At 35.5% G+C, this 25873-nt stretch overlaps 1 protein-coding gene across 1 annotated transcript in view; it reads right to left on the bottom strand.

The window, feature by feature from the left end:
- Positions 1 to 21869, bottom strand: part of timeout (circadian regulator timeout) — a 103325-nt gene extending 81456 nt beyond the window's left edge. Inside the window, exons 1-16 of the mRNA XM_089081795.1 lie at positions 20599 to 21869; positions 20471 to 20517; positions 19978 to 20098; positions 19723 to 19876; positions 19034 to 19214; positions 18837 to 18968; positions 18469 to 18564; positions 18163 to 18326; positions 16469 to 16586; positions 16035 to 16297; positions 15263 to 15395; positions 15027 to 15181; positions 13928 to 14061; positions 13696 to 13846; positions 13533 to 13613; positions 7564 to 7661 (exon numbers count right to left, since the gene is read on the bottom strand). Coding sequence (XP_088937921.1) covers positions 7564 to 7661; positions 13533 to 13613; positions 13696 to 13846; positions 13928 to 14061; positions 15027 to 15181; positions 15263 to 15395; positions 16035 to 16297; positions 16469 to 16586; positions 18163 to 18326; positions 18469 to 18564; positions 18837 to 18968; positions 19034 to 19214; positions 19723 to 19876; positions 19978 to 20098; positions 20471 to 20517; positions 20599 to 20635 — 2065 coding nt within the window. The 5' untranslated portion in view covers positions 20636 to 21869. The remainder of the gene's footprint in view (positions 1 to 7563; positions 7662 to 13532; positions 13614 to 13695; positions 13847 to 13927; positions 14062 to 15026; positions 15182 to 15262; positions 15396 to 16034; positions 16298 to 16468; positions 16587 to 18162; positions 18327 to 18468; positions 18565 to 18836; positions 18969 to 19033; positions 19215 to 19722; positions 19877 to 19977; positions 20099 to 20470; positions 20518 to 20598) is intronic.
- Between the last annotated feature and the right edge of the window lie 4004 nt (positions 21870 to 25873).

The raw sequence follows: 25873 nt of genomic DNA, 5'->3' as shown, positions 1-25873 counted from the left end.
ATATTGTTTTTAATGTTAACACACAAGATTGTTACAGAAAAAAAATGACGATAATAAAATTGTATTCACGAAATCAATTTAAAAAAAATTTCATGACAAACCAGCATAAGCAAATAATAATAATTAATCGGAATACCGCATTGCGGTGAACAGATCGTTCCGATCTGCGCGAGGTAGAGAGAGTTGAGTACAGACGTTTCCCAATTTTCCAATTTCACAATATTTCGTAGACCACCAAGTAGTCAATGTAACGCGCTTTGGTTTGCAGAGGCGAGGCACACGCGAGGCGAAGCCGGAAAGACCGGCAATGAAACCATCGTCGTGGCCTGGCAAGGTCTCTCGAATTTCCGTGGCAATCGAATAACCCATCGCGAAATCCGTGAAGCAGTTATTAAAGCCCCGGAGAACTTACTCGTCTCGCGGCGGCTTCCGTGCAGAAATTTCAGTTATTTCTGGTAGGACACAAATCCGATTTGGATACTCTGGACACTGGAACGCCTAGAATGGCCGCTTCCGGGGAGCGGGCCGCAAGTTAAAAGCGCGCGCACGACGGAACGGATGCCGGTGTCCCATTCGTCGTGGCATTCGACCCTGGTAACTCTGTTTTTCGCGGAACATTACGTACGCATTAGTCCGAAGGAACATATTCAGCCTGTGGCTGCAGCACGCCGATTGAGGGACGATCCAGACGTCGCACGAGAAATTGCTGGATACGCGTAATTTATGAAATTTGCAATGAGGTTGCGGATACTCATACTATTCAGATACCTCGAATAAACGCCGAATATAAGATTTCCAGATCCCCATTTTCGTCCCGACTATTCGAGACGTTCGTATCACAAGTACACGGTAATACTATATGCGCCGCTCTCAAATATCCGATTTGTCTTTTTTGATAAACGCTATAAGACGCTCGGAGGAAACAAACGAGTGATAAGGAAATAAAGCAGAAAAATCTGGAATCTCGGTGATAAAAGATACTATGCGTAACGTAAAATGTAACGGAGCGCGAGGAAATGTCTCGGGCAAGAAGAAAAGCCGGATAAAAGGATTCGTACAAACAATAAAACATAGAATCATGGAAAATACTTAACGAGCGCATAAAACGGGAACCCGGTCGTAGACGAACATGAAAGGCAAACAGTGCAGAGAGGAGGCGGAGAAGGAGGGCTAAAGCAAAGATGAGGAGGGCTGTTCGAGTAAGAATAGGTGCAGGTGAAAGCCGATAAATGGAATACGAAGGAAGAAATGATGGAAAGAGAAAGTGAGATGCACCTGGAGCGATGTAGAGAGAAAGAGAGAGGGAGGGAGGGAGGGAGGGGGAGAGAGAGAAAGAGAGAGAAATTCAGAGTTACAATATAAATGATGCCCGTCTGCACCCGCGCCCATCTCGTCGAGAGCTCGATCCCGGACCAGCCTCCATCCCGGCCCATTTACATATCTGTATTATTCAAGCACGACTGTTATTCAATTTCTACGCAACTCGTAAATGCATTATTATTTAATCGAGTCGCACGCCGCCGGGCCGGGCTCATCGCGCGACGCGCCGCGCTCGTATATTCGTCGCACACAAAGGACATACGAGGCACAACGAGGCACGAAACGTCAGTCAGCGATCTGCGCAATCTCCGGTAATTCGTCGTCTGCGGTAATATCATTAATTATTAACGCGATCCGTAATTCTTTCCGCGTATCAATCGTAAAGGGATGCCAGATTCGACATGTTTGAATATCACAGATGTGTCGACGATTTTCACGTTTTACGAATAAAACAATATATAAGATATATAGAATCTGTTTCATTTCCACACACAATTTCTCCTTATTATTTATTATTAAATTCAAAAAATAATATGAAATTTATATTTCCAAAAACGGCACTGTTAATATATCGCCAATCGTCGTTTCTACCGCTTCTATGGTATTTTTTTACATTTATTATATTCTTTTATATTCTTTTTTAATTTACTACACGTACTTTTATATTTACCTTACAGAATTTAAATTCTCCTGCTAGTGTGTTAAATACAAATATTTTCAAAACCATAATCTCAATATGTACATTTCCCCCAGCCGTTGCAACGACACGTAAAAATTTCATAAAAACCCCGAGTGCGTTGACAATGTTCATTGCTCTCGCGCCGAATTTTTAACATTGATTTGCATTCATGGTGAAAGCGTAGCCGTTAACTGAGGCAATTTCATGGAATTTAACCTTCAATCATAACTTCATTAACTGCTGCCGAGAGAGAGAGAGAGAGAGAGAGAGAGAGAGCTACCAAGGGAGCTTACGTGGGGCTAAAGTGTCCTCGGTGTACTCCCCTGCATATCATTTGTATAGCTACTACAACAGCTTCAGATAGCGTCGAGAGTAACGTTCACCCTCTTGGTTATCTTTCTTTATTTTTAACTGCTGATTCTCCCCACGACGGGTTTAGAGCCGGAAGAAAGAGAATAGCCAGCGGATATATATTTCACATGAATATCTCCCAAGGCATGCTCGAACAAGAATGGCGAAGATAAAATATCTACCGCCAATGAAGAAAGAGAAAGGTAAAACGAGCGACAGGGGAAGGCATGATGAAATGAATGAACTCGTTGAGTACCGCTTTTGCATATTAATGGTTATACGTCGTTAGGGAAGAGGGCTATCATATCCCCGACACCCGGGGAAAACGACAAAAAAGAAACATTAACGCGCCCGCGGTTGTCTCCCCGATATACTAAAACAGCCCGCTAAATGTCGGGCTCAAGTACCCTCTGAACGCTCCACTCGATACCTGGATGACGTTCGTCGAGTATGAACGTTTGTATTTATCCATAAGAAGTTATTCAAAGGATTCTTAAATTCGCGCATAAAATATTCACTTGGAAATTTATATCACATAAAGTGATTAAAAAAATGTAAATAGGATTCTTCGATAGATAACGTGATAAATATACTTAATAATATAACAATAGTCCAAACAAAATAACATCTCTTTAAAAAAAAAAAAAAAAAAAAAAAAAAAAAAAAAAAAAAAAAAAAAAAAAAATAATTTGAACATGTTAAAAATAATTTTACGAATGTATATTAAAAAATAAAAATTTTTTTTACGTAATCGTTCTTCAAAATGATAAATCGTATACTTTAACGCACTCGATTTAAAAGAAATCGGAATTCGATTAGATACGCTAGAAATAAAATGTATTAATATTAAAATCTTGTGCAAACCCCACAATAAACATTATACTGATTTGTTCCGGAATTGCACAAGGTAATACCGTGCATTGCACTCTGATCGAGGAAAGTGGACGTGGCAAGCGATTCTGTCTGAATTACCTAAAGGACCGGGGAGGAGGAAGGACGTTACGAGAATGCAAACATATGGTAGCGATCGCTTGAGCAAGCACAGGATGTAAATTTCAGCCCTCGCTTTGCTTCAAATCCCCCGGAACGTCGTTTCGATCTGATTATCGTTCACCCGTGTCGCTATAACAAAGTAAAAAAAAAAGGATGACACCGCGATCGAAAAGAGAAACAAAATAATCAATCGAGCTTAGTGCGCTGTAAAGTATTCAGAGCTGGGAGAGGGATTTTATTCTCTAAACGTCAATCCTACGCTATTACACGTTAACTTGAATTTCTCCAATCGATACGCAACAGGACGCAAAGTGCCAGTTGATTGCGAATAATGCATATTTTCCGAGCAGCATCTTCATTCTGCCAACGAGAAGGAGAGAAGAATCGTCAGAGGGTCGCTTCAGAAGTTGCGCGAAAAAGAATAAAACTCGGAACAAATGTTGGCAGTACATCTGTTGTTTACCCTGCTGTCTTGTACTAAATAATTCTCGTTCGTTCCTATGGCTTCACGCCGCTCGGGAAGAAGACGAAGTTTTCATCCCCGATAAAAGTTCCTTCATACCTCTCGAAGCCACTTCTCCTCTTCCTCGACATACAACCGAGATCCGGCGCCTCCAATCTACGTATTTTAGGAACATGGACTTTTCCAGGAAATGTCAGAGATGACTCTCTGCCGCATTAAGGTAAATAAGGGAAGTTATTATGGCAATACAACAAACTCTATGGATGGAGACAAAAGATCTGTAAGACTATCCGAGTGTATTGGTATACTTGTGAAATATGATAAATCACATGACCATATCCGTACGCATTCATACAAAAGAAAAAGATTTTACAATAATATATACTTCATCACAGAGCTAAAACAAATAAAACATTTATGTTTAACTCTATGACAAAATTTTATCTTTTAAAAGTTTCGCTATATATATATATATATAACGTTAAGAATTCATGAGCAAAAATGAGCGCACAGTGGCAAGAAAACCCAAAACTTTGATGAAACATGCTAGTTAAGCAAACTAACGTGTACAAATGGAATAGACGCAAAGGAAGAATCGTTCGTACAACCGTAGCATACAAATTTCGTCGCTGCTCCTCAGACGTTTCACCAAGACTTTTCAATTCCACCCTCATTCATCAAACCTTCGACTTCTCGAGGAGAAAAGAACACATAGGCTGACTATTCTGAAGCATCCATCACCCATTTGGTCTAACAAGTAGGAGTCGAGCGTAGAGAAAAGAAAAATCGCGCCGAAGTACAGCACATCTTCCTCCGCTCTCTATTCTCATACTTCGTACTGAGCAAGTCGATGAAACATATATTTTATATATGGCAGCAGCATCGTTTCTACTCGCAGACAGACATGAATAAGTAAAGCCTTCCGGTATACTACGAAATCTTCTCGATATTGATCGCGATTATTTATAAATGCTGTTGATGAAGTATCCCTGTCACGGATGACAAATAATCGTTTGTTCCTCTTTCGAACTGACCTCTCTGACCCCCTTTCTAACAAAGTTATCGTAAAGCTATTTTCTTCTCAAATCATTAATAAGTTCAAAGGACAGTTTAGAGCTTCGAAGAGCATCTAGATGATCCAAGTTGTCACCTGGAATGTACGAAAACACTATATGATCAAAATTTTCAAGTCGTCTATTTTTATCCAAGTGCAGAATTTAGAAACAAAGAATACTTTTACGGAAAAACGGAGATGTCGCAGATTATTACTTCAACTATAAAACCGATTTTGATCATAGCGTTTTCACATTCCGGTTGACAACTTGAACATTTAAGTACTCTTCGAACAAACTGTCCTTCGAACTTGATAATAAACTCAATAATTTTAAAAGAAAATAGCTCATATGTATATGTATATATAGCAAAGAAATGATGATAACAATCATATGTAAATAATTGCGAAAATGCGTTATACAGATTAAACATTCCGATACTGTGGAATTTTCAAACGTAAGCTAAAAAAAACTTTTCTCGCGAAGCACTCGCCAATTTCCGCGATATGCTTTATTAACGAAGAAACAGATACTCTGTATATGCAAAGCCATCAGGATATGGCTGAGTCGTGAGAGATACATCCGGACGCATAAAGTATGTGCTGAAACAACCGAAGTGGAAAAACAACTTCAATCATCGAAACCAATGCTTCGGATCAATTCGGATTCCGCGCCTCCGTGACAAAATTCATGCAATGCACCGATATACAAACACTTCTATTTGCAGATAATTTTTTCATATTGCTATGTCGAATCGTTCATATCAAAAAATGCGATTATCATTACGTATATATGACAACAATATATTGTATTTCATATTATAATCATAACATATATCACAAAATAGTAACAAGTAATTAAAATAAAAAAAAAAAATAATATAGAATTTTTTTGAAGGAAACTTTTGAAACTTCGTTCTGGAGCTAGATTCTGTCCTCACGAGTGCTTTGAATTTTAAGAAAGGTTCTTCTTTGGCGTGTTTAATCTCGAGAAATGTCGTAAATTGTCAATTTTTAAAACATTACTGTTTATACGAGTAATTCACCTTTGTCAAAAGGTACTAAAGTGCACTTAAAAAAAAAAATTAATAAAAGATGAACTCTCATTCTCATCTTGAAAATCACTTCTCTGTACAGAAAAAGAAGAAGCAAGAATAATCGGTTAACGCGTAAAGATTGCGCGCGAGATTCTGACGCGTGGTGGAGATAATGGAGGAGTGCTTCAGACGTATTTCACGTTGTAAAATAAAACAGTCTGGATGTCGGCGCTGACGTTTTATATAAAACACCCTCTGAATACTGCGCGACGACTACGGTACGTTGGCAGGATATAAAGAGAGAGATTAACATTTAACGACTTTGTCAGTCCGCCACCAACTATAGAACGAGGTGCACATGACAGTATTGTCATGTCGTAAGTTGTGAAATTCAGTGCAACGGATCGTAATTCATGCGACCGTAAACGTTCTTTATTACACTGACATTCGGTGGCGAGAGATAAACGTATGACGGAAGGAAGTCGAACACGTGGTGCGTAACGAGACGTTACTAGTATGTTTGTAATGGATAAATGTTTAATCGATAATTCCACGCGAGCTAAATATTTCGGAGGAATACAATTTTGCGGAATATTGTAAAAAATACTAATAAAGCAAATTTCACTAGAGATATTCTATAATTTTTACCTAAGTTAGTCTTCTCTAATCATTTTCATATCGTAAAAGAAATTCAGATCTGTCGCGCTTTTTAATTCAATTAGCATATATAGTATTCAATAATAACAAAACAACTCTTGTAAAAAAAGGATTATATAGGAGTAAGAGAACTAGAGGTGAAAAGAAATTTTAAAACGCTTTTTTTTCTTTTTTCTTTCGCTAAAATAAGCTCTTGTTTGTTTCTACAAACACAACATTAAAATTAAAAGGTTTAAAATGTCTACTATTATTGTGGTAGCTATTATTGTATAATGAACAGAGATAAATACGTGGCGAGGCCGGATCGTCGCGAAATCTCGGTACTGAATAGCGTAGTTATTCACACATAAATTAGGCGCGTGAAATGAATACCAACGGCGCGTTTAATTAAATTTGTGTCGTGATATATGCGCCAGTTATTACAAATCGTCTCTGCAAGGGGGGCAACAACGTGCCTCAAATAAATTCATGTATCTAATATATCTTTCTTTGCGTTGCGATATTTTCTTAACGGAAAAATACACGGAAAAGAGTGCACGATACTATTGCAGCTCGTGTACGTTCACATTTTCTTCCGAAATGTTTGAGTAAACTTTATAATTCGATAAATCAGCAGTCGTAACGAACTCTCCTTCGTAAAGGAAGGAAAACAGCTCATTACTTCCATGCTTTAACTTAATAACAGACTTTGCTCTTTATAATTAGGCGGACGCAAAGCAGGAGCTACTCTTTTCTCGCAGGGTTATGTATGCAGAGAGGATATAAGTTTCTCGATAGACTGAAGTTGTACTGGCAATCCTCGGGAGAGCAAAAAGTGCTAACGAGCCCCGTGCTTTCAAAGTACCAAGTTTTAAATCTATTTCAGAGAAGTTGTTAGTAATTGTCAATACGTGACGTTTCCTTTCCTAGCCATTTAATCCGCGTATTGTCGCGAATTTTATTTAAATAACTGCTTAGAAGCAGCACTTAACGTTAACCAAGAAAGTGTAAGATTAAAATTAAAATTACTCACCGCCCAGATCCGCAAAGAAGATTTCGCGAAGGGCTAGAAATTCTTCCTCGGGAAGCATGTCCGCTTTTCCGAAGCAGTCATTTTCGGGCCAGATTTCTCTGTAACATAATTTTATCCAATCATTTTCGATAAGACATCCGTGTAAAACATAATGTTATTAATATTAAAATAGGAGAAGCCTAGCAACAACAGCTTAATAGCATGGTAACGTTATGCCAGCAGTTTACCAGTTCTGATATACAGTAATGCAACATATTCCTGTATATATATATATATATATATATATATAGTTTACTGCACAAACTTCATATTTCATAAGACTGCAAGGTTCAATGTATTACATCCTGAATATTATATTATTTATGGTTGATCCTTTGTCGTAGATTACGCGAGATAAAAAACTGACTATCATATATTACATTCAAAAAGAATTACTTTGTGATTTTAAAAAAGTATCAATTTTTAAAAAATAAAATCGCATATTTCAACTCAGAGTTTAAAATCAGAGTTTTCGCTATAAAAAAAAAAAAATCCAAATATTATAATACTTCTCTCTTTCCAAAACGCGATATCATCAACGATCTTGATATTAAAATCGTGCGAAAATTTTCTAATCATACAAATAATAAGTACGCATACGAACTAATGATCATTCAATGCATCAATCAAATCGACGAAATCAAATAAAGCGGGCTCATTATCTCGAATTGCACGACTGGGGAAGATTCGGTAGAGCGCAGCGCAACGAAGGAGCGACACGATGAGAAGTCCGAGTGGCAAACTCAATGAGTCTCGTGGAAGGTTCCTTTGAGCATGAGAGCCTCACCACGATCTACACCAACATCGGACTCCTTGCGTCAAGTGCTCACACCCAACCCTCATTCTTCGTCGACCCACTCACCCTATGCTACCGTTGATACTGACACACATGCATCTCCTTTACAAAGTATCTGTGTATCTTAGGTATCTCCACAAAGTGCCACCGCCACTGTCGGACGAAGAAATAAGGAAGAGATGACGTGAGAGGGAAGAAAGATTTTCGAAGATGAGAATAGCAAAGAAGGAAGGCTCCAATCTACATATTTATGTTATGTCAAATTTATCACGAAGCACGTCCGCGATTCAGAATCGTTTTTACAAAATTCAGGAGCTACGAGATTTGTAAAATTAAGTTACGACATCAATTTTAAAAAAGAAAATGCATCAAGTAATTTATCACGTTACTAATTTTAGTTTTATATGAAAGATTTTCTTGATCTCAGCCTGTAATATTGTTTTAATCCTTACTTCAGAGTTTTTCATAACTTACAGGCTATTGATCTGTCAACATTTTTGTTGAAAAAAATTTTACATCCAAGATAGATGAAAGCTGGCTTAGTTGGGTCTGAAATATCTATATACTTTATGAGCATTCAGAAAAAAAAAGAGAACAGATGGTCGTGTGCGGACGTGACTAGGAAACAAAGGTAAAGTCACGTCTTCAGGAACGCCCTGAAGAAAGGTGTAGCTAATGGTGAAACACTTTTAACCTTACATTACATGACGGGATGTCTCTCAAACTTCATCTGTTTTGAATATTTACTAAAGATTTCTATGATATTATTTTTTTTATTGTATATAAAGAAACAGAGAGCAAAAAATTGTCTCATGGGAAAAACGTTGCCATCTAACTTTAGATTTATTTTTTAAATGAAATTTTATTTTAATAATTGAGGATAATAATTTTCTCTTACAAACTTCAGTATCTAAAGTTAAAAATGTTCAATACATTTTTATCAATTATTTCCGTAAATGTTTTATTATTAACAAATAAAGAAATATATTATTAAGATTTTGGCAGTAGAGATTATTATTTAATTTCAGATTTTAATTAGATATTAAATCATGTATAATTACGTTTTGAAATTTTTCTACTTGTTATATTTCATGTTGTTCGTCTATTCATAAAAATAACTTTTAATCCAACAGCTATAAAAATATATATACACAGAAAAAATTACAATAGCAAAAAATTCTGATTTTTATGAAAAATTCTGCACAATATTATATTCATGTAATATTTAAATCGTGAAGAAACAAAGAGTTACAAAATGTAAAAAATACAATAAGAATTATAATATTATGATGATGGACTTCTTTACCAATACTTTTTCTAGGTAATCACAGCTTTCAGCCGTAAAAATAACAATGACGATAAAAATCTTTTCTTCTTCCCTTCATTGTCGGAGCACCGGGCGATTGATAATGAAAATCGTTTCTACTTTACTCCGTCCTAATAGCGCTGGAGTCGCATTAAAATCCGGAGAATTGGATTTGGTCACTTGACATGAAATCGCACTTAGTTGCAATTGTACTATATAAAAGCGAAGCGTATGAACCGGTTCTAACGCGGGGTACGAGCACGTGGAACGTGTTTCATTTTATGCGTATACACGCGACACATATCCGTATGTTCTACAATATACGGACTCTGGTTGAAATCAAGTCCGAACATGATCCGTCCGCGTTTTACACGCGGGCAGAGACGTAATCCATACAGTATACGTTAGATGAGTCGCAGGTATATAAAACGTTAAAAACCAAGTTGAAATCTGGGGCAAGAACTGTTATAAAATGTCGAGCGCAGCTACAATTTTTTTTTTTTTTTTTTTCCATCGCTTTCGCAAATGTATCACTAAATTAAACTAAGTTTGTGCGTGCATTGTAACAATTGAAACTTCTTGATCTTTGGCTAAATAATACATCTATTTTTAAATTAAAAATTAGCTTTCCTATCTACGTCCACGTTGTCAGTCAAAAACTTAATTTGTAAAAAAATATAATTTTTATCTCGATATTTTTATCTCGCTATTTTTATAATTACTAATTTAAATAAGAAATCCGGTTTTATCCCGTTTCATATATGCTGGTCGCGATTCACTGGTTGCAGAACGCATTTCATCAGGTTCGTGGGTCAGGAGAGTCTGGTCCACTTTCGAAAGCTCTCCGAAATTCTCTTCGTTGGAGATGAATCCAATAAGCCGACGCAAGGGAGAGAACGCAAAAGAAGAGGAAGGGTGCTGTCCCCGAAGCGGAAGAAGTGGCTCGTACGACGCTGCTGCTGGCTGCTGGCTGCCTGAATAGAAATTCAGCAGCATACAATCCCCATTATCCCTCGATTTGAAGTTCCGCGACAATGGAATCTCTCAGACGCACCGCCGCCGCCGCCGCCGCCGCCGCCGTCGTCGTCGTCGTCGTCGTCCTCCTCCGACTCAGCGTTCCGACATACAAGCCGATACCGCTTTGCCAGACATGAAATAGATAATTCCGACACGTCCATTTTCATGCTTGACAAAGACTCAAAATGATGAATCAGCCTTCGGACTTGGATATTAAATTGTCACAAAAAGTTGTTAAACGTATTTACATTATCATACTTGTTGCAACTTTCGGAATTGTAGGATTTTTCATCTCTCTCTCTCTCTCTCTTCCTATTATTCTCCTAGTTATAGCGCAAAGAGATAAAGTTATTTTAGAAATAATCTTCCAATGTTCCTGAATAAACTAAATTTTGCTTCTGTGTGTTAATCACGAATTGCGATATCCCAAAATAAATAGAGAAGCAAAAGGAAATCTCAAACTAGTGCTTCGCAAACGATAAAATCATTGTCGCACCGCGATTATTCGGAGAGAAAGAGAAGACAATAATAAATCAACGCAGTTTTTTTTTTTTTTTTTTCGTCGTAATCATCTTGCACTTTAAATTACGCAATTCTTAAGTTAAAATCACTGTACTGGTAAGAGGGTCGCAGATGGCGCAAGTGGAAAATTAGGGGGGCTAAAACCGGTAGCCAGACGACGGAGTATTTGCTAGGCAAACGAAACACGATTACCAGAAGCACTATCCGTAACCGAGAAACGAAGACGTGTACGCGAAGAGAATAGGGGTATTACATTGTTTGTCTTACGTACCTACGTATTACCGTAAATGCCTTATTAACAATATTGTCCGCGCCTAGGTGCAGTCTATATACGGTGTAGTCAACAGTCTGCTACTTTTATCCCCCCTTGTGTGCACAGGGTCGCGGTATGGTCCTGCAGACTTCCATTGTGTACTGGCCATAGTAAATATTACCCCCATAAAATGGACGATGGAATATTACGTACAATCTCCGAAAGTAGTTCGCGGCGATGATATCGCGTAAAAAAAAAAAAAAAAAAAAAAAAATCGCGGAAGGGACTATAATTTCATAGCTTTATGATAGAAGGAGACAACCGACGGTAAAACCGAGTTTTATCCCTGCGGTTATATCACGGGGCACTCCAATCTGAAATAGAACTAATAAAGTTAAAGATTAATGGGCACAGCGCTTCGTATCCGATTGCCCTTAGTCTACCCGTTTTAATGCAACGGCGTTACCCTTAAATATCATCGACAAGATAATTTTAAATTGTGAAATTCAGATACGAAAAATAACTTAAGACGTCACAGATCTGCGTACATATTTATGTTTGGCGTGCAAAAGCGAAAAAGCTTTGAGACAAGCCGCGTAAAGAATTTATTTACACGTCGACGGAGTTTATCAACAGGGGGAGGGAGGGGGGGGGATTGACATCGAATCTCGCGGAAAGCATCAAGGCGGCGATTAAGCCTTGGAGCGAGAAAGGTTGACGAAGTGGAATGCAGAAACAAGTTGACGAAGGGACATGACTCGTAGGCACATTTAGAGGTGGAACACTTCAAAGAGTTGGTTGGGTACCGGGTTCACCTCGGTGAACCGATGTATACCGACGCGTTACAAGAGCGCGGCAGATCCCTTTCAGATTTAATGTAATGTAAATATCCGCGGCAGTGCAAACGCCTGGCTTTTCGCCAGTTAATTGGCCGTATGAATGGTCGATGCACAAAGCCGAAAAAAATCTCAAACAGCTCAATAAGCGTAATTAATATATTACAGAAATTACGATCAAACTTAATGAAAAATGATCGCAAAATGATAATAAGTTTTCCATTAACAGTTTTGAAGATTTCCTAATTTTTTTAAATAACATAATAAAAAATGAAAAATCATGAATTTTGTCTGATATATATGTTACAACTTTGTTGCACGATTAGAAATGAGAATTTATATTTTTATATACGTTATTTTATTATTTTTATTTATATTACTTTGTGTACCGAATGCGTTTCAACTTAAAATATAAAAAAAAATCATCGAATTTGAGAGAATAAATTCTAAACTTACCAGCCTTCTACCCCTAATATAATAAACGCTTTGTTTGAGAAAACAAAGCTCACACAATTCCCGTAATTAATTGACTTAGCTCAAAATATTAAAAAACCATAAAAATATATAAGAGAAAATTGTCTAATGCATATCGATCATCTAAATTAGATTTTAATTTCGTTCATATCATTGAATATAAATGATAACAAAACATATAAGAAATAATAAACATATAAGAAATAATATACTTTCCAATATAAATTAATATCAAATAAAAAATATAAATGGCAAAATATGACTGCAGCATAACTCTCTTCTGTATTGCAAATGTTTATAAAAAAATAAAAGGATAGAAATATATATAATTTAATTAAGCATATTTAAAGATACCGTGAATTAAAAGTTAAATACTGCGAAATGAAACTCTAAGTCAATATATAAAAATAAAAAGATCTTCTATCACGATTGAGCTAACTTTTATGAAAATTTATATGTTAATCGTATATTAAATTATTACGTTACAAGCGAGAAATTATACGTAATTTTTATTACAGGTAATAATCTCTCGCATATTTCAGCTAAATAAAGTAACAGAAAAGTTAGAACGGTTCACTCGTCGTAATGCATAACGACGGTTTAGGTACAAAACTGATTCTCAAAATAAACAACAATGAACAACATTGCCATCGTTCCAGCACGATGAGTTTCATGACAACAAGTTACTTCCCTGGAATCGCTTCTCAAAATAAACAAATCCCTTACCTTGCTGCACGTAGGAGACCGAGTGCCTGTTCCAAGTTTCTCTGTCGCATTAATTTCTGGATTCTCTTCATGGCGTCCGCTCTACGAATCAGAAAAAGAAAGAAAAAAACTACTTTAACAAAAATAACGTACTCTAGTCAATCATCATAATGTTGACACATACTTTTGATCGTCGATAGGTGTATCTAAGGTTGCATCAAATGGCATCACTACAGGTATAACGGCATCGCGCATAACAGCAGATAATTCAGGACCAATAATGTCCCAACGTTCTTCCAAGGTAGGAGCCGTAGTTACATTTTCCTTGGTAGATTCTGCTTAAAAAAAATTGAATTGATTTTGTGCATGTCGAATTTAATTTTATATTGAACTCTGTAACACAAACAAAATCTCACTTTTTCCTTTCTTAGCCTTTCTTCTCTTTGGCTTTATTTTACAAACTATGAGATGTCGTTGGCCTTTCTGACAGAAATGTTCCAGCATTTTTAAAAATATGTGAGCAGTCGTTATAAGATCTCTTAAGTACTGCCTGTAAGATTTTACATAGTTACACTATTTTAGGATGATGATAAACTTAAACTATCTTCCTTCCTTTCTTGCGACAAGAAATTAATTCAATCCCGCTACTCGCGCATTAATTCGTCAATTTAGTTCCGGCAACGCGCGCTACTGCCATCAAAGCCAAAGTTTGACGGAACCGTCGTCCTGTTTTCGTCAGCGTCCCCGTAACGTCAAAGTAGCAACGTGGCATTGCGGTACGTCGCGCCGTCCTTACATTTCCGTCGTGGAAATCCGCGCAAAACCCGTCAAACTCGTAGCAAGTTGAACGCCCACCGCCTTTTCCCATTTCGCCGGCCGGAAGGTCGATAAAAGTTGTTTATTCCGCCGAGGAATCGTAGAAGGGAGGAAGAAAGCGGGTGGGTGCGAGCTAGCGAGACCAGCCGCCGAAGAAGAGAAATAGTCGAAAAGGAACGGCGTCGGAGGGAGTCGGAGTGGCTTCCTGGCTGGTCGAACCGATTGATCCGAAAGTGAATCAATCTGTCTGCGGTAGATAAAACTTTTGGTAAAGAGCTCCCCCCCCCCCCCTCTCTCTCTCTCTCTCTCTCTCTCTCTCTCTCTTCCTCCTCCCTGCTTCCCTCCCTCCCTCCCTCCCCTCCTCCTCTCTCTACGACGTGGATTTATACGGTACATACGCGAATTGTTTAGCGTAGAATGACGTCGTTTAACTTTGCGATACCTGCCCCATTACATCACTACAACCTATTAAAAATTCGCGAATTAAAGAGGAAGAACTCTGATGATGATGAAAAGAGTAAAAAGTGCAGAGATTTAAGAAATAAAGAACACGAGATCTTGCTTTGATAATTTCTGTTAATCGTTTCGTTCAAAAATTTTTAAACTCTTTTTTAGATGTAAGTGATCAAGATAATAAAATTACACGAATTGTTCTGTACGGTGGTATAATAATTATAATGATGGAATCTATTCACTCACCGTGACATTTTAACCTCGTCGAAGCACAAAAGCTGAGAGAATATCGTTTCCCGATATTCCGGGACGTAAAAGATATTGCTTTTAATTATCTTGCAGGATTCCCTAACACCATCATCTTTACTCTTATCCATTGCCATAAGAGTGTTAAGAAGCTCCTAAAACACATGATATTCCTGTATCCTCTTCAAACACTCGCATACAATGCAATCATGTTGTATTATCATACAATTTTCTACCTGATATGCTTTCAATGCCAAATGTAATCTACGAGACCAAAGCGGTATCCTTTTTTTATCGGTTATTATCATTTCATAATATTGTTCCATTTGTCTTTGCACTAAATAAAATACTTCTGTGGATATAGTTTCGCTAGATAAAATAAAACACATTTTGATTTATATAATTCATAATATAAAATATTAAATGTTGACTTCGTACAAAAAGTGTATAAAATGGAAATAAAATATTTTACGTATTATTCGCAATTCGTAAAAAAGAATCGGTAATAGGTAAACAATCTGTCAGTAAAATTTGATCCAACAAAAGTGGAGTATCGTATGCATTGGCGCGTAGCGCGGGTAATAAATCGTAAACAAGATTCAAAGCATTTAATATACTTTGTTTAAATGAGAAATATATAGATAGATCGTTTGGTTAAATAATTTAGAATAAATTTGAATAAATCTTTTTGAACGAAAAAAAAAAAAAAAAAAAAAAAAATTAAAAATTAATAATTATAAACTGCCTATTGTGTCGCAAAGTTAATATAAATGTTTTAATAAATCTTATAGTGACCATTTAATAAATTTCTGTAGAAGTTATTCCATAACGCAAAGTTAGATGATTCGGTCTGTACACGCGGACGCTGGAGAATTTTCTCTCCAGACAAGATTCGAAAGAAAGCGACGAGGCGTAAAATGAGTTCGTAAACTGTCTCGCTTTCTGCCTCTTTAGAGATATGCGACAATGCAGACTGCGTTATGAGGAAGTTGAAGCGCGAAGATTTACCTCACATATTTTACTTGAAACTTGTAATGTCGATTGAACTCCATGAAGAAACGTAGGACCCAAAGGTAGACGGCTGTTTCTAGCGCTTGACTGTGAGTGTCGTTCATGATACATGATCTAGCGAATCTCATTACAGGATTGTAAGCCGCGCTTAAAAACTCTACGCAGAACTCTTTTAAAAAGAGTCGCACGCTGAGCGCAGACGTGCGTTCTTCCTTGACATCTCGCAGGCTCAGTTTGTCTTTGCGTCGTTTTACTCTATTCTGTTGACAAAACACGTAGCTTCTATTACAGAAGCTAATTTCATTCAATTGTTGAATTAAACAACAGAGTCTGAATTATTTTAACATTCTCGGATATTCTCGGAAAGTGAGAGAGAGAGAGAGAGAGAGGGGGGAGGGAGATGTAAATTACGATTTCAAATCTATGCTTACCTTGTTGTAACCGAATTCTAAAGCTTCGATTTTTTTATATGGTTCGTGACATATCATTTGATTTTCTCCAGTAGCTTTCATATTTTGTACAACGTAAGTGCCGCCGAATCGTGAATGTCTAATTAATCAAAGGAAAATAGAAATTTCAGAGAATAAACTTATTCGTGAAGTGGAATTTATTCTTGAATTTCTCAAGAATGCGTAAATGTAGGGTATCTTAAAATACGATACAAAATAGATCGGGAGAACGATACGCCCACGTTTTGAGGAAAGATTGAATTTCTTGTTTAGTTTTCACATCTCCCTTTCATCTCATCTCTACGCACAAATTGAGAAGCGAAAATAACGTGCTCCGTCGCTACTAAAAAGAGAACTGATCATTCAAATTCAATTTCACCCACGAGTCCCGAAGATCCAATCAATGGAATAGAAGGCAGCTGTCAACGGCAGATAGTTTTCTAAATGACGAAGACGCGCACCTTATTCGCTTTCTCCCATTTTATTTCTTGCGAAAAAAAAAAAAAACTCGGTTCCATTTATCCCTTCTTAAAATATTTTTAAACAAATAGCCTTTAAACAAATAACTTGTCAAAGCGTAGGGGCATTACAAATAAAATTTAATAGGGGGCGATAATCTTTATTTATATTTATCGATATCTGACAATTACTTATTTGGAAACATTATGACTTTTAAAGGTAGCAATAAAACCTGCGGAATTCTTCATAATTCCTATACAAAAGCGTGGTAGCAATAAATGGAAATAAATAAAATAATAAAAATGATGGTGCGAGCATGTACACAGCGCGGTTATCCAATTTTGTTCCTATGTTTACTATTGCTATCAAAAAGAGATCTGTGCTCGTGACACAGCTAGGCGCTGCTTTATCGTTTTCCGATCAAATTATCTTTCTGTCGATCGATAGAGAACACGTGGAAGGCGGAGGGATCTTTTCATCGCACATCCAGTCTCTTTCAACTCGTAAAAAGCCTTTCGCAAAGACGTGGATGCTCGCATCCATGGGCTTCTGGAACGCGCTCGTTACAAGAATACGGCTCGCTTCTCTCCAACAAGTGGATAAAAGCGTCTATTCATACTTTGGGTGGTCCTACCTTAAAAACTAGGTCATATTCATTATACGCATATCACATCGCGAACACCGCAGTAACTCCCAAAGGCATCCGTCAAGTAGCAATCGGCGCCTTTTAGTCATCCCATTTTTACGATCACGGGCTTTTAGCCGTGGCCGCTCATTAAAGTGGTAATTACGCGGTAGCTATCTGCATTAAATGCATTCTCTCGTGTATTGGGGTAAAAACGTATGGATAATACAACTAACATATGAATAAAACTTAATAAAGTTCATAGATATGCTTTCGTCATATCGCGTAAGTCGGTCAATTAAATGCATATCTAAAGAGATTTGAATTCGGGAACTATTCATTTCGAGTCCTATTTTATATTCTACAGAGATACTGTCTTAAATTAGTTGGAAACACTAGTTTGGGAAACATGCAACATCTTCCTCTTCTCTCGACCTTTCTTTATTTTATATGTAGGCATTTATATTAAATGTCAAATAAATGAATGCTTTTGTATTATATTTGTACAGATACATACGTATTATATATACGTAATTTTATTAATGAGTTAATCAACTTTCTTATTGACAAATAATAATATATGTAAACTCACCTAGATCCAGCGTATTTTCTTACTTTATCCCTCTTTTCGCGTAGCTCTTTTTGTCGCAACTCTACGAGTTTAGCTTCGTCATTTTCTCTTTCAGCAGTACTACGTTGCAAGCCAGATGCCGCTAACAAACTCGCATTTTGCTCACGTAACATTAAAGATATAATCTAGCCGAGTATAAAAATAACACTGTTATTTAGTAACAAGTTAACAGGTAACAAATAAGCTTTTAACAACAGTACTATTTTCATATAAGTCTATAAAGTCTAAATGTAAAAAATTACATAAATTGATATAACTAGTATATACCTCTAAGATTTGTATATGATATTGTTGTTCCTGTTTGTTACTGACAATAAACAATAGAATATCTACTATGCCTGATGCATGTAATGCAAATAATATCTATAAAAAAAAATTATCTATGTCACAAAAACAAAACAAAACAATGCTTAATACATGTTAGAAAATTAAAAAAAAAAATTGATCTCAAGAAAAGATGGTTCGAATACAAATAACAAAATAATGGAATTTTAAAAATAATGAGAATTGTTATCTCCAACTCTAGCAAATTAATGAGCCAGTTTATACTCTGGATATTTTAATTTAAATTCTTAAAAAAAAAAAAAACAGATTCTTTTTTATTATCCTATCTTAATGTTAAGGTAGTGATTAACCTCATCATGAACAGTAGCATCGTTATCAGCTCTTTTATCATTGTCATTAGGTGGCACTTGCAGTACATTTCTGATAAAAACAAGAATTCTTTCAATCGTTAACTCATCTTCCTCTCCTCTTTCCGTACTATCCTAAAATAAAAATTGTAGCTAATATACTATTTATATCACAGAACATATAGAATCTCTTCACTTACAATATTAAGTAAATTTCCCAAACGACCAGCTATTGCTAACCAAACATTTTCATCAGTTAACGCTGCCTTATAGTCTTGTAAATACACAACAAGTTGTTGATAAAAACTATATGTTATTTTGTCAGTTGGTATCCGTTCATCGTAAATTACAAACGCGGAGCTTGTCAAATTAATAAGTAATCTGTTAAAAAAAAAGAATAAAAATAAAAAACGTAAACATCTCAATGTAAACAAACATCGACTTCTTAAACATGTGTCATATGTTCCATATGTCGAAGATAACTCTTATAAGGAAAAAGGATAGGATGACGAAATGGACAAAATGAAACGAATTATTAATTTTTCTAAGCTAACAAATGAGAATTTAATTCATTAACTTTTAATTTTTAAAACTAATAGATAATTCCTTGTACTTTTGATTTTAATCGATGAAAATGATAACATATAAGGATAAGATAACGAAATTAACATATTCATAAAAAACATAATTTTACAAAAATTTTAATTTATCAAAATTTCAATTTTTACAGATTATAACTAAAGTTTTAATAAATAGTTTTAATAAAGTTTTAATAAATTTGAAAAAAAATAGATCATTATTTTTACATTATAACAGAAATTAAAAAAAAAATCATCAAATATCACAGTTATCACTTTTCTCATCTCCCTTTTCTCTATATTATACATACCGCAACAAAACATCCCAAAGTTCAGTATTCTTAACATGATGTATAAGAATCTTTACAAGATCTGTTTTAAGTAATCCTGTTTGCCCAAGAAAGCGTCTTATAGTATGTGTATCATCATCTCTTTTAAGATATCTGATAAGATCTTTTATGACATCTGTTAAGAAATTGATTGTATTATTAAATTGATTGTATTGTTAGTCTAATGTTTCTGGAATATTATTTCAGACTAATACCCAACATAAATATATTCTTTACCTAAACAATTTTTATCTAAATGATAGTCAGTTCCATCAAAGTACCCAATCGCAGCGCAAGTAGCAGTGAGTTCAGCCGAAAGATAATCTGTCATATTTGCCATATTTGAGCAATTTGAGACCTATGAAATGATTTTTGCTATATAACATTCATACCTCAGACCATCAATAATTATTGTACGCGAAACTGACTGAGTGACAACTTGTATTAATTTCTTCAACGGCTGTTAATAATAAAGTCCACTAAATATTCGTAAATAATAAACTTTCATTTTCAGCTTCGAGTAATTAGAATTGGAAAGTAATGCAAAAATCATTACTAATCCATTTTTAAACATATTTCTGTTTTACAAAAATTACTCTATAGAAAACATCAAGCCAAGAATGTTTTTTTTTAAATTTATTTTTTTTTTTTAATTTTTTTTTCCGACTCTCCGATCAAGAAATCAATTTAACAATAATAATTAACGATAATAATTATTAGTTTATCATACCTCGTGAACTGTCCAGTGCCGGCGACGGTATTGTTTTACATCCAATTCTAGGTTATGTCACACATGGGATAAGGTACGAGCACATAAAGAAAACACCTCGCATTTAGAACAACGAAATATATACTCACTTGAAACACTGACACAAAACACGTCACAAAAACGCATCAAACTGTCATTGTATTTCACGTTTCTTCGAAAAACTCGAAACTATGGCACGCGGCACGCGTACGTCGAACGCAACAGGTGAGAAAAACGCGGGAAACTATGCTAACCTTACTCGATCACATGACCGGACACGTGATCGGTCTTGTCCCGTTCTTTTCGTCAATTTAAAATCGAGTGGATCGCGACGTTTGCGCGACATCGAATGATTTTTGCGAGATAAATTATTATTTATCTTGTTCGAAAAACCGAAAAGAAATATAACTTCATATTCTCGCTCGAATCTCATGTCGTTCATTCTAAATTTTTTATGTCATTCTCATCTGATTCATAATGAGATTTAAATTTGATCGTACGTGAATAATACAGACGAATAATATGGGCCTTAGATTTTTTTCAGTTTGAGTATATATTATTCGTTATATAAATTACAATCGTTTTTTATTTTCATTTTTCTATTTTTATCCAATATTTTTAATTTGTCATTCAACTTTTTAAAATTCTATCTATGACATGTAATCGAATTTTCTTATTTTAAATCGAAAATTAATCACGCGTGTTGCGAAAAAACGCAATATTATCAATAAAATAACTTTAAAAATTGTTATCACAAACTTCTTATTTTATTAATGTTTGAATGGCCCTCGCGATCGATACAATTTTATCGTCATGATTAATGTGCGCGTGGAAAAATCGAGCAAAACATTTTTGCCAGCATTAATAATTAGCCGATAAATGAAGGAATATGTCTCCTTCCTATCATCTCTGGCTGTATATGATCAGAATTCATAGCTATGCAGTCGACGATGGAAAAACGTGGTCAGGAACAACGAAAGGTAGGTTCAATATAGTCTGAAGAATTCCTAAAAGATTAATTAATAATATACTATCAATAATATCAAAATAGTAAAAACGTAAATGATTGATTTTTATACATACGTGCAATTACACATAATTATGGAGAGAAATATAAAATATTATCTATGTCTTTGAACATGGATTTCTAAATGTTAAATTCCTTTCTTGAATATATTTCCCATTTAATGATCGCGGGTTAGGAATCTCGCTGAAATTAGCCAGCCCAAAATAGGAATTCGGTTAAGTAGGAAGACTATGAAAAAATTTAATAAATTTAGGTAAATATATTGTTAAAATTCGCGAATAGATAGCAATGTTAAATAAAAATTCGGGTGGGAAAAAATTGAAGCAATAGGAAAATGTTATAATTTAAAAATTAAAAATATATGATCTAATATCAGATGATAGATATGAAATCTATAATAAATCCATAGTTAGGTAGAAGAGGTAGAGATTAAAACATTCGGATAGATAGGGAAAATTGTAATTTGAGAATTAAAAGTTAAATCTGTTCAAAGTTATAAAATGTTAATTATAAAAAGAACAAAATGTAAATAAATAGCATTATTCCTATTAACATAATAAGATTCAAAAATATGTTAACAAGATTCCTGATATAATTTGAGTCCAAAGAACCAAACTTAATTTAAAATATTTTGAAATTTTTATATTATACGATTTTTAAGGTTTTAAATTAATTAAAGTAGTTTCAATCTTTATAATTGTGTTATATATTTTTATTTTACTGCTAATAACATCAAGCTATAACTATGATTACTTTCGTAACGTAGTTTTGATTTAGATTTCGATAAATATTAATATTGAAAATATACAAATATTCAAATTTCGGGAAAGTTATTTCGATTTCTGAGACAAATCATACTTTTTCTTCTATTAAAAAGAAAATAGCGAAGTGTCTGTTGCAAAATATGTTTGTGAAAAGGTTGTCCGATCACGCCGCGTTCACAACGCGAGGGTCGTCAGTCCGGGACGTTATCCATTATATCGTCGTAATACGAAGCAGCGCTTTCGACGAGCAATCTGCTGATAGACGTCGTCCGCAAAGGAGGAAAATAAAGCCATAAATCCAATTTTGTCGCGCGGGAGACGGGATACGGGAAGGGATGTCGCAGGACAGACAGATGGACGGGCAGTCGAGCGAGGTCGGGTAAGTACAAGAGATACAAGATCGAGTAATACAGAGATCGAGGGATGGACGACGGTCAGAAAATGGCGGGAAGACGGAAGGGAAAGGGCGGGAGAAGGGCGAGGTGTGCCGAGACGTTTGACGGTCGCGGCGGTCTGCACGGACATTCGATGGCTAATCGATATCATCGAAGGTATCCGGGTCATCGGGTTATCGGCCAGTCGTCTGCACCTGTCCGCTTATTTCGTCAGCGCCGTGTCAGTGTTCTATGACAGCACGCTCTATACATTTTGCGCTTTGTGACGCGCACGCGACGGTTTTTGCGCCCGAAATGCCCGGAAAATTGCCGGAGCGCAGTCGGGTCGGGTTGCTCTTTTCGAATCGATTCGCGTACGCGAATACGCGCGCTGCACGATTTGATATTTTTTCCTCCACAGGCAGTGAGGAAGAGAAAGGGGAGGCGATATCTAATTCACGCGGAATAGCTGATATAGAGAAATCGATACGAGAACCGTTACGAATGAGTTATACGGAACGTTATTTAACGATGCGCGCGATGCGAATTTTGCATTTCAATATGCGTAAGAAAATCGGAACTGCGATTGCTTCGCTTTTGATTGAATACCATCTGTGCTCGCAATTATGTACATGCAATGAGATTATTTATTTGCAAAAACCGTGACTGTTACATTATTAAATTAATTAAATCGAAAGTTAAATAATATTGAGATTCGTATTAATTATTTGCTTGTATTCTCCATTTCTCTCTCTCTCTCTCTCTCTCTCTCTCTCTCTCTCTCTCTCTCTCTCTCTCACTCTTTTTTTGTTTCTCTTTTAATTTCTCTTGGGCTGGAAGAGTCCAAAAATTAACAAAATATATCGTTGAACCAGCGAGAGAATAAATATAAATGTGATGTGATTTTACGAAATAAATAATCAGCTCTTTGAAGTTGGAGAAATACAATCGGGAATAACCGACATGTTTTGCGGCTTGTTGTGTAAACAGGAATGTTTGGTCACAAGCCCGTTCGATTTTTGATGTAGTTATATTAACATTCGGGAAATTCAAAAATTTCAAGTCGAATATATTTATCGCGAAAATTACGACGGCAGACAAACCGCTTTTATGCGATACGCTAATGAGCAATAATGGCAATAGCGTGGCAGTATATGTGAATGAAACGCAAAATCGAGCCATTTATTGTTTGTCTGGAGCATTGTTTCAACGGTAAATACAATTTCTATTTCATCTGTAGCGAATGATTTCTCATTAGAGATGAAACAACGGAACGTTGGAATATAGATGTTTCGATTGTATGATCTAAATTTAACCAAACATCAAAGTAACGCTAAAATGCATCGAAAATATTTCGAAGTAATTTATATCGAATATTGTATTTCTTTGTAAAGATTGTATTTCTGAAAAAATTTGATATGAATCTTGTATTATCATTAAAAATCCAAATGTAATGTTTCGTCGATATTATTCGTATAGCAGAAATCCACACATTATTCAACCGTTATACTAAATAAAATGGGAAATGTATGTTAATAATAATAATGAAATAATTAATTTAAAACTAAATTTAATTAAAACACTTTCTTTTGTAATAATTATTTATAGTGCACTACTAGAGAGAAACTATTTTCGAGAACTTCCCTTGTACGAATATTTTCACGAAAATTATTCTCGATTTTTCATGAAAAATGTATAACGCGAAAATTTCGCAAAGGGATGGCTTTTTCACGGACACCGCCGCGTAGCAATAATAATTCGTCGTGTGCTGGTACCAGCAATTGTGAAATTGCTGGTGATTTATACTACCGCCTATATTATAAAACATGGTACGGCTATAGTAATTAAATAAAATCGCAAAATAAATTATATTTTCTGCAATCGCGTACGCATACAGTATACACACGTATTGGCTGCCGCGAGACGAGAATATTTCTCTTTCGATAGTTAGGAATTTCATATTTTTCCGTAAAAATTTTTTATTCAATAAATATTATTTTAATTTAGACATATCGTTTTACAAACAGGACGAGTCTCGCCTAGACAACAGATAGGAATTTTTCAATCTTTCTAAAGCGAAACGAGATATAGGAAATGAAATATACGCGCAATCTTCTCCGGAAAAGAAGAATATCTCAGAGCGCTTCAAGGTTAACGTATACGACATATACGGAATACAGCTTGTTCCATCATGGATTCAATTAGAACAGACTGACGGCAGAGATTAATGCAAAATTAATCGGACATCCCTGTGCCCTCTTTAGACGGGCATAACGGGCACGTAGTTTTGCTTCTAATTTACGGCAAATTCCACGGGTTACTTCGTACTTTGATACGGAAAACTGTAAGTCTGTCGGACTCACAAAGTTGGCAGCTAAATGTCGTGTGCATAATCTACTTGTTAACTAGTTAATTCAGTTAAGTTTTGTAAGTTCCGCCGCGCGTAAACATAACTGTCTGGCGGACGAGGCGAGTTGGGAGCGGCAAATTTAGTCAAGCCGAAATAAAGCGATTGCGTTCCACGCTATAAATTACGATCTCGGATCTCCTTGCGATTTCCTAGAAGGCAAACTCGAGAGTTGTTTGTTGCGCCGGCCGTCTTTAAAACAGCTCTTGACTCAATGGGTCACTCCGCGAAAATCCAACGAAACGGCATTTACCTACTTGTGCAAAGTATTAATTATTTCTCGTTGAATTTCAACAGAAATATTACCCTACTCTTATGTCTTTACAGTGCCTCTTACAGAGAGGAAGAAAGAGAAAGAGAAAGAGAAAAGGAAAGAAAAGGAGAAAAGAGAGAAATAGAGAATTACGTTCCATGTTATCATTACATCCATGTTATCATTAGATTTTAAATATATTATATTACTTCATCGTCAAACGCAATTTTTAAATATAATAATTTTATGTATAATAATGACTAATGACCATCTTTACATAAAACTTAAATATTTATTGAAAGGTTACGGAGTGAACAAGAATGAACAAGAGTGTTAACTAGAAGTAATAGGATATTTATAAAAATATTTATAAAAATTAATCCTTTTCTCTAAATGAAGAATGAAAGTATAAAGATTGTTTATTGCCGATTATTGCTAAATTTTGTTATTATTTAAGTTACGTTATACAAAGATACAAATTTATGATGAGAAATACAGTCTATTGCACTCAATGAATAATTCGGAAATTTGTACGGCGAAAAGATTTATCTGCCTACCGA

The sequence above is a fragment of the Pogonomyrmex barbatus genome, unplaced genomic scaffold (genome assembly GCF_055798465.1).
Source record: "Pogonomyrmex barbatus isolate J1 unplaced genomic scaffold, ASM5579846v1 scaffold5, whole genome shotgun sequence".
Taxonomy (NCBI): Eukaryota; Metazoa; Arthropoda; class Insecta; order Hymenoptera; family Formicidae; genus Pogonomyrmex; species Pogonomyrmex barbatus.
This window is presented reverse-complemented; position numbering and strand designations above follow the sequence as displayed.